We start from the raw sequence: 9,542 nt of genomic DNA, 5'->3' as shown, positions 1-9,542 counted from the left end.
CTCTTCCCCTCTAATTTCCTAGTAATTACCCTCTGGGTAATGTGGAAGGTGAATGGCTGCTGAGTCTTAACCTGACACTGTTTTCATGTGTGTAGAAAAGAAGGTTCCCAGCAGCCTAGGGAAGACTGCCTTTCTTCAAACACTATGCATGCTTGAGTGTGGCCGAAGCCAGAGCAGGGTTAGTGTGCATGAATGTTGCTCTGCTTCACAAGATCCCAGATAACTCACATTTCCTAATAGAAATGTACTCATGGCCCTTAACGCTTGTGTTTGTGCTGTTGTAACTCTTGCCTGCTCTGTATTCATCTCTTCAAAGTGTTAATAAGTTATACACGTGGCTGATGCTGTCTTTTTTCCTTCTCCATGATGTAGTTTCCACTTGGTGGTTCTAAGGTTTCCTGGATCATGAGCTGGGGGTTTCTTTGAGGAAGGAGCAGCACTGGAGGCTCAGTAAGGAGAGACTGTGGCCTATGAGCTAGTTGGAGGGGCAGGAGAAAGCATTCTGCTCTAGTCTGACTTTTCTCCCCAAGCTCCCTTCCAACTGCAGTGGCCTGCTAACTCTTAGGTGAGATGATGGTTACAGAATGGTTAACAGATGGTTAACATTTGTAGCCCAACATCCTACAAGGGAGAAGGACAAACAAGAGTGAGCTCTGCCTCACTTCCAACCCAACAGTTAACCTGTAAGGAAGATCCAGCCACACTTGATGGTGCCCTGGTTGTCTGTTGTGATGGTGCTGCCCTCTGCTGTCACCTCAGAGTAGCTGCTGCTGCTGCTAAGTCGCTTCAGTCATGTCGGACTCTGCGTGACCCCAGAGACCTCAGGGTAGAGGAACCATTTAAAACACAGCCGGTTAGTGAGTGAATTTAGAATTTACTTCTCTGAAAGATTTTGGAGAGCTGGGCAGAAGTAAGACTTTCTATCTACAAGCTGCTGCCCAGGGCCTGTCCTCAGTCCCTCCCTAGCTTCTTATGCTGTTCCAGTGCTACCTAAAGCAGAGACTTGCTTGAGGAAAGGTGTCTGGAAATGTCCCAGGATCAGGGAACCTCACCCACCTTAGAGTCCTTTCCTCAGAGCTGTGGGAAAGCATTTTCTCCTTTGATTAGGCCCCAGTTTTGGCTGACCAGGGAACCTTTTCCCTTGACCTCAACCATGCTCCGACTCAAGTTCAGTCGCATATGTCTCTTTGTTCCCGGCGTTGGATCAGCTCCTCATTGCTCAGTAGATAGTCATCAATGAACGTGAAGATTTCCTCGGGGGTGACAGGTTCCATGTAGCGTTCCCGGTCAATTCCCTGCTTGTCAATCAACACCATGTTGAAGTAGGAGCGGGTGAGGTGCTGAAATTGCCTAGAGAGATGAGCCCAGGGATGTGTGAGACCTTGTCTAGACATCATTCTGCCAGACTCTAGTCCTCTCTGATCTTTCACAGCTCCACTGATGGACTAATTCTTTCCCCACCGAATCCCTTGCCCCATCCCCTCCAGTAACTATCTCAAGCCCCTTTATTTTTCTCTGCTTACACCTTAGTCTTGCTGCCCCAACATCTCTAGCTGTGTTAAGCTGTCCCTTCCTCACCCCAGATGGAACAGCTTTGTTACTACCAAGCTGTGCTTGCCTCACAGGCCCCCTTACGCAGGGCTATCACATATAGCGATGTGAGCTGCATGTAAGAACTTCAGGGAGCACCAGTCACGGGCACTATGCCATAACCAGTGCTTCCCAGAGCTGGACAAGCATAGCCTGAACAACCAAACATGGCAGCCCTGAGGCTGATCAATATCACCTGGTCAACCTTCAGATCGATCAATATCACCAAGTCTGCAGTCTCCTTCCTCTGAGTGTTTTCCTGTCTTTCCTCTTGTTGCTGTTGTTTAGTCACTAAGTTGTGTCTGACTCTTCTGTGACCCCATGAACTGTAGCCCACCACGCTCTCCAGACAAGAATACTGGAGTGGGTAGCCATTCCCTTCTCCAGGGGATCTTCCCAACCCAGGGATTGAATCCACAGTCTCTTGCATCTCCTGCATAGGCAAGTGGATTCTTTATCACTGACTTGGCTACTGAACCACCAGAGAAGCCCCAGTCTTTACCTGGGACTGAATCTTTCTGTCCCTGAGATTAAGCCCTAGGGGCAGGTATTGTTTATGGAACAGAGGGGAGTGATGGCTTTATTGGTTCTGAGTATATGTGGAGGGGTTGGGAGGGTGATAACAGACAGAAAATGAGAAAAGTCAACTTCTACCACCTGTTCCCTATGGTCTTCTCCTCCCCAAGGGGCAGATGAGTATGATTCAGATTTCACTGCCTAAAGATTTCACTGCCTAAAGATTCAGATTTCACTGCCTAATTTTTGCTTATTTGCAGACTGAAGGCAAAAGGATACAACCACCAGGTGACAGGATCAAAGGCTTATCTAAGTCATGTTTGAGTCTGTGTCTCAGCCCTGGCTGTGCTTCAGGGTCACCTGAGGTGCCTCATAAAAGCATAGTCCTAGGTGGTTTGAGGTGGTCATCTGTATTTTCAACAGCACCCTGCCATTTGATTCTGATGCCCTGCCACTCTCTGATCTTACCTAATGCATCCAAAGAGTTCAAACAAGCAATTCCCCAAGAGAATAGTGTTTGCTGATTTTCCCACAACTGTCTTTTGGCCAATGTCCTGCCTAAGGTTTCTACCCACTCCTTTCCTGTTGCCCTCCAGTCTGGACCTGAGTTCCTCAATGATATTGGCTGACAGCTGATGCTCCCGGATGCGCCCCACTTCCTGAGGTGGCTGCCCCACCAGCTCGATGATGGTCACATGCCTCAGGTCCAGTCCACAAGTGGATTGCTGGGAGGGGAGAGAAGAAGGTTTTCCTGAATAGGCTGTCAAACCCAAACCTAAGGCTACTTAACTGATTCTTCTTGGGACCATGTCGAGGCAGTGTGGGAAAGGAGGGGCTCCTTCACAAACCATCACATGAGGGGGTCTACCACCTCTTTCCTCTGTCATTCCTGAAGCACTTGCCCTGATGTGCATGTGTGCATGCGAAGTCGATCCAAACTTGTCCAACTCTTTGTCACCCTATGGACCATAACCTGCCAGGCTCCTCTCTCCATTGGATTCTCCAGGCAAGAATACTGGAGTGGGTTACCACACCCTCCTCCAGGGGATCTTCCTGACCCAGGGATCGAACCCGTGTCTCTTATGTCTCCTGCATTGGCAAGTGGGTTCTTTACCACCAGTGCCTCCTGGGAAGCCCACTTACCCTAACAGTGTTTCCTTTATTCTAATGAAGTGTAGAGATTGGTTATATTATGTGGGATAGAAAAGAGAAATGTAATTAACAAATTGCAGTAACATCATCTCTCCTTGCTTAGTTTTGCATAGATTTTTAAATACATAAGTTATTTTTTGGGGGGGTTACCAATTGTTCATTTACTGATATGTTTTAAATCCTTGTCTTGCTTTTGCTCTAGTGCTGCCTCTTCCTTCAGCCTACACCCCCTGTTCATTTTTAAAATTCAATTTATTTATTTTAATTGGAGGCTAATTACAATATTGTGGTGGTTTTTGCCATACATTGACATGGATTAGCCACAGGTACACATATGTCCCCATATCCTGAACCCTCCTCCCACCTCCCTCCCCACCCCATTCCTCTGGGTTGTCCCAGAGCACTGGCTTTGAGTGCCCTGCTTCATGCATCAAACTTGCACTGGTCATCTGTTTTACATATGGTGATATACATGTCTCAAAACTATTCTCTCATATCGTCCCACCCTCACTTTCTCCCATATCGTCTAAAAGTCTCTTCTTTACATCTGTGTCTCTTTTGCTGTCTTGCATAAAGGGTCATCATTACCATCTTTCTAAATTCCATATATATACATTAATATACCATATTGGTGTTTCTCTTTCTGACTTACTTCACTCTGTATAATAGGCTCCAGTTTCATCTACCTTGTTAGAACTGATTTAAATGCATTCTTTTTATAGCTGAGCAATATTCCATTGTGTATATATACCAAAACTTCCTTATCCATTCATCTGCTGATGGTCATCTAGGTTGCTTCCATGCCCTAGCTATTGTAAACAGTGCTACAATGAACACTGGGGTACATGTGTCTCTTTCAGTTCTCGTTTCCTCAGTGTGTATGCCCAGCAGTGGGACTGCTGGGTTGTATGGCAGTTCTATTTCCAGTTTTTTTAAGGAATCTCCACATTGTTCTCCACAGTGGTTGTACTAGTTTGCATTCCCTCCAACAATGTAAGAGGGTTCCCTTTTCTCCACACCCTCTCCAGCATTTATTGTTAGTAGACTTTTTGATCAGAGAAGGCGATGGCACCCCACTCCAGTATTCTTGCCTGGAGAATCCCATGGATGGAGAAGCCTGGTAGGCTGCAGTCCATGGGGTCGCTAAGAGTCGGACACGACTGAGTGACTTCACTTTCACTTTTCACTTTCATGCATTGGAGAAGGAAATGGCAACCCACTCCAGTGTTCTTGCCTGGAGAATCCCAGGGACGGGGGAGCCTGGTGGGCTGCCGTCTGTGGGGTCGCACAGAGTCGGACACGACTGAAGCGACTTAGCAGCAGACTTTTTGATGGCAGCCATTCTGACCAGTGTGAGATGGTACCTCATTGTGGTTTTGATTTGCATTTATCTGATAATGAGTGATGTTGAGCATCTTTTCATGTTCTTTTTAAAATTGAGATACTAGTTGACATATTAGTTTCAGGTATACAATATAATGATTTGATATTTTTCTAAATGATCATCGCAATAAGTCCAGTTAACATTCATCACCACACAGTCACAACTATTTTTCTTACAGTGAGAACTTTTAAGATCTATTTTCTTAGCAATTTTCAAATATATTATATAGCTATAGTCACCATGCTGTACATCACAGCCCCAGGACTTACTTATTTTATAACTGGAAGCTACATAAGTTCTTTGTGTGTTAGTCTCTCAGTCGTGTCCGACTCTTTGTGACTCCATGGACTATAGCCCACCAGGCTCCTCTGTCCATGGGATTTCCCAGGAAAGAATACTGGATTGGGTTGCCATTTCTTTCTCCAGGGGATCTTCTAGACCCAGAGATCAAACTCATGTTTCTTGCATCTCCTGCATTGGGGGGCAGATTCTTTACCATTGTGCCACCTGAGAAGCCTGTGTGCTCCTTACCATTAGGCTACATGGCCACAGCCTTCTCTTGGTCTCCAGAATTTTCCCCCAAATAGTGTCAGTGCTCTTTTTGTGACCCGTTCTTGCCTTCCTCGCACTAGGCAGTGCAGCCTGTAACCGTACCACGGTTTTTCGTCCTGCTTCACCCAGCAGGGGTGCCTCTTAGCCAGTTACCTGGGGCAAGGTTGAAAGCAGCAGTGAGCACTGCCTGGTGATCCACCGCTTGTTGAGTCTTTGGGCTACTCCTCTAGACCTGGCCTCAAAGTCACAGTCCTCCCTGGCTGTTTCCTTTTTTTGCTCCTGCTTTCTTTTCAAGCTGAGGTGTTGCTTTTGTCTGCCGTTTTTGGATCCCTGGAGGAACGGGGTCCTTTTGGTTTAGACCAGGGTCATTCCTTTGATATGGATGCTTTCATCATGGCCTTCTGAATATTGACTTGGCAACTCGTAAGAACTCAACTTTTAGAAACCCCCTAAATAGCTTCTTCTTTTACCTGGGTATCCAGACCCTTTCAGCTTCTCAGAGTCTTGTCAGCATACTTTGAATTCTCTTCAAGAACCTAGTCTATTCTTTATTTTTATTATTACATTATTTTTCTCCTTTTCAATTGAGGAGAAGGAGGTGACAGAGGATGAGATGGTTGGATGGCATCACTGACTCAATGGACATGAGTTTGAGAAAACTCAGGGAGATAGTGAAGAACAGGTATGCCTGGTGTGCTGCAGTCCATGGGGTTGCAAAGAGTTAGACTCAACTTAGTCAATGAAAACAACAAAAACAGTTGATTTACAATATTATATAAGTTTCAGGTGTACAACATAGTGATAGAATAGTGATAGAACCTAGCCTATTCTTTTCGAAAGTCCCAGTAGTCAGAACTACTCTGTCCTTTCTGCTTCTCATTCCCCAACAGTGGCTTTAACTAGATATCTGGTAGAATGTTAAAAATCCTTATGCAATTCCCTCATTTTACTTTGCAATATCATGACATGTTTCCTTGTCTGCTATTAGTAGTGGTTAAGAGCACAGATCCTTGAGTCAGATTGCCTGGGTTTAATTGCGTCTCAGCCATTTATTAGCTAGTGATTTTGGGCAAATCATTAACCTCTCTGTGCCTCAGTTTCTTTACCTGCAAAATGGAGATAGTAAGGGTACCTACTTTATAAGCATTGTTGGGATAATTAAATGAATATGTATAAAGCACATACTTGTATACCTGGTCCTTATACAGCCCTAATTGTCTAAATGTTTGTTAGTGTTATTATTCCTTGAAAACTTAAACATAAGTAATTCCCCACATTTACATTTGATCACAGGTCTTACAAGTCTTTCAGGAGTGCTTTGCCACACTGCCTTCTCATCCTTCATCAAGCTTCCTGCAACCCACCATGCCAATGACTTCACTGCCTTTTCAGTAAAAACACAGTTGTCTTAAAACTGTGCTAAATTTGTCTACAGTAAAACTAATCAAATGTTGTTTACAATCTAAGGAAGTAGTGTTTGTGCTGTAGAAAGAGCAAGTCTTTGAGTGAGATGTAGTAAGAGAGTAACAGAGTGGGGTTGTTGTTGTTTGGTTGCTAAATTGTGTCTGACTCTTTGTGAACCCATGAACTGTAGCCCACCAGGCTCCTCTGCCCATGGGATTCTCCAGGCAGGAATACTAAACTGGGTTGCCATTTCCTCCTCCAGGGGATCTTCCCAACCCAGGGATCGAACCCACAGTTCCTGCACTAGCAGTTGGATTCTTTACCACTGCGCCACCAGGGAAACCCAGCGGAATGGGATAGGGGAATGCAAAGGAGCTAAGCCCTGATTAGGGGAGTGGCTCTTACCTGTAGCATAGAGATTTGCATTTTATAATATCGGTTGGAGGGATCAGGGGCTGAGATGATGAGGAGTCGCCGTTTCTCATAGAACTGATCCAGAAGGCCAGCAGCTGAGTTGACATTGACATTAATCTTCATAGCTAGGGCAGAAGCACATGGCCAGTCAGAGTATGGCCTGTCCCTTCATCGCAGAATGGATAACAACATCCTGAGGTTTTCAGGTTAAACTTTTTTGGTTGTTTCTCCCTTTCCTTGGGGGGAAATCCTAAAAGAACACTTGGAGATTTTAAATTCTTTTTCTTGGAGGTGGAGTATGCTAGAGGGGAACATTGGCTCTGAAACATCACAGAACCCCCCATTCCCACATCAGACGCATTGCTTTTGGTCCCTGAGCCATAGACATTGGGAGACCCCTCAAAGAAGCCCTGATCATTATGTCCACTCTCCCCATTCCCTAGTTTCACTCACGAACACAGATGGGTGGTGATTCTGACCACTGGCGGCTGGACTGGCAGACCCGGGAGGGGGTCCCTTGGCGCTCATACCCTCCATCACAGTGGTATTCACAGGTGGCACCATAGTTGTCCCCCGCCGAGGTGCAAGTGAGGTAGCCATGCAGTGGTGGTTTCAGAGTTGGGCAGCGTCTCACTGTCAGGGAGAAGTTCAAGTTAGGGGCTATGGTAACTCTCGTAGAGAATAGGCTAAGAGGGTGCCCATGCTGGGTTTTCTAGATCAGCAGACCCAGGATAATCAGAATGAATGACTTCTCTGTGTTGCCAATGGCCAGGGCTAAAGGCAAAATTTTTGCTTTCTTATGGAGTTAAATCTGAAATGTAGACAAAAGTGTTCATAAAATGTGGAAGCATGGATAAGTATATATATATATATATAGTCATCAAAAGACTAGCAATCTGTAAAAAAAAATTGCCATTTTCGTTTTCAAACTTTGGGGACACTCTGCATACCGATGACCACCTTATAAATTACTTTTAATATGAAATATCATTGGGCTCCCCTGGTGGTGCAGAAGATAAAGAATCCACCTGCAATGCAGGAGGCCCAGGTTCAATCCCTGGGTCAGAAAGTTTCTCTGCAGAAGGAAATGGAAACTTACTTCATTTTTTTTTCCCTGGAGAATTCCATGCAGAGGATCCTGGTGTGCTACAGTCCATGGGGTAGCAAAGAGTTGGACATGACTGAGCAACTAACACTTTAAAATATTCATCAGTGGGAGAAGTGTTCAGCAAAGTATGATATATTCTTAGAAGTAGATTATTATACTGTGATTAAAAGACTTTGAAAAAACTTTAAAGAACATGAGAAATTTACTTGTGTTATAATGAAAAGTGAAAAGGGGTGACCTAAAATTGGATATGCACTGCGATCTCAATTACGTATTTTTTAAGTATGTGTGAATAAAAGACTGGAATAAAAATACCAAAAGATTAGCAACAATTGCCTCTGGGTGACAGAGTAATAGTTATTTCCCCCTTTGTGTGTTACTTTATTTCCCATACGTTCAACAATGAGCATGAATTAATTTTATGATGAAAACAAAATAAAAAGCAAGAATCAGCAGCCAGTACCACCAATTTCAGCAGAGGAGAAAGACTGAGAATAAAGGCTGATTGACTTTAATCATTAATTTGAAGGCTAAGAAAAGAAATGGATATAGAGTATATTGGTGGGTTTCATGTAGATTTAGGAGAATGAGAAAGTCTTGTTGGGGGGCAGAGTTTCTGAAATGTGTGTATACATGTATACAGGTTTCCTGAATGACCTATTTCATGAACTTGAGTTTTCCCTCTCCCAATCTGCATGAGGTATCTGTGTCAGGTATAGTGAAGAGAGGGTTGTGATAGGCATCTAGAGGATAAGGGAAGAGCAGAAATAATAAGCAATGCAAAATGGAAAACTTCTTTCTGACCTTGTACTTTTACAATGAACTTGCAGCTGGCCCGGTTGTAGGCTCGGTCATAAGCAGTGTAACGAATCACGTGTTCGCCTTCTGGAAAGTGAGAGCCAGGCTCAGGGCCCCGAAGTGTCAACCTACATGGGACAGGGTGAGAGAGCCACTGAGGAAAGTAACTCTTAGAACTGGGGTTTGGGGCACATCATCACTGTACCCTCGGTCTGTGTGGTTCAGTGTGGGCTACCTGAGTGCCTGGGAGAAGCTGGCGGGAGGCAGAGGCGGCATCTGTGACTCACCTGGTGATGGTACCATCAGCAGAATCTTTCACCAGGGGTGGGTCCCAGTATACTCGAGCGGTCAGTTTCTCCGGCTCTGCCATCTTCTCACGGGAGTGGGGACAACGGATCTTGGGGGGATCTATGTCTGCCAAGGTCAGAAATTAAGTGCTGACTCGTGGGTCCCCTGCCTTCCCTGGAGGGAACCCAAAACAATACCACACCACTGGGTAGGTAAAAGATGCAGTTCAAGATGCTCAATGAAACTTGTGAGGCCTGACTCCAAGAGAAGCGATTGCTTTGTTAAGCCTGTGCCCAGGGTGCCACCTTTTGCAGCTAGTGAGAATACCTTCTGCAG

General features: G+C 45.0%; 1 protein-coding gene across 1 annotated transcript in view; it reads right to left on the bottom strand.

Annotated features, from left to right (window-relative positions):
• Positions 1 to 837: 837 nt before the first annotated feature.
• SRPX2 (sushi repeat containing protein X-linked 2) overlaps positions 838 to 9,542 on the bottom strand; it is a 30,924-nt gene continuing 22,219 nt past the window's right edge. The window contains exons 7-12 of the mRNA XM_055564389.1: positions 9,206 to 9,332; positions 8,925 to 9,046; positions 7,466 to 7,645; positions 7,004 to 7,137; positions 2,710 to 2,831; positions 838 to 1,350 (exon numbers count right to left, since the gene is read on the bottom strand). Coding sequence (XP_055420364.1) covers positions 1,170 to 1,350; positions 2,710 to 2,831; positions 7,004 to 7,137; positions 7,466 to 7,645; positions 8,925 to 9,046; positions 9,206 to 9,332 — 866 coding nt within the window. The 3' untranslated portion in view covers positions 838 to 1,169. The remainder of the gene's footprint in view (positions 1,351 to 2,709; positions 2,832 to 7,003; positions 7,138 to 7,465; positions 7,646 to 8,924; positions 9,047 to 9,205; positions 9,333 to 9,542) is intronic.

This window comes from Bubalus kerabau, chromosome X, assembly GCF_029407905.1.
Source record: "Bubalus kerabau isolate K-KA32 ecotype Philippines breed swamp buffalo chromosome X, PCC_UOA_SB_1v2, whole genome shotgun sequence".
NCBI lineage: Eukaryota > Metazoa > Chordata > Mammalia > Artiodactyla > Bovidae > Bubalus > Bubalus kerabau.
Note: the sequence above shows the minus strand (reverse complement) of the source record. Positions and strands in the feature narration are given on the sequence as shown.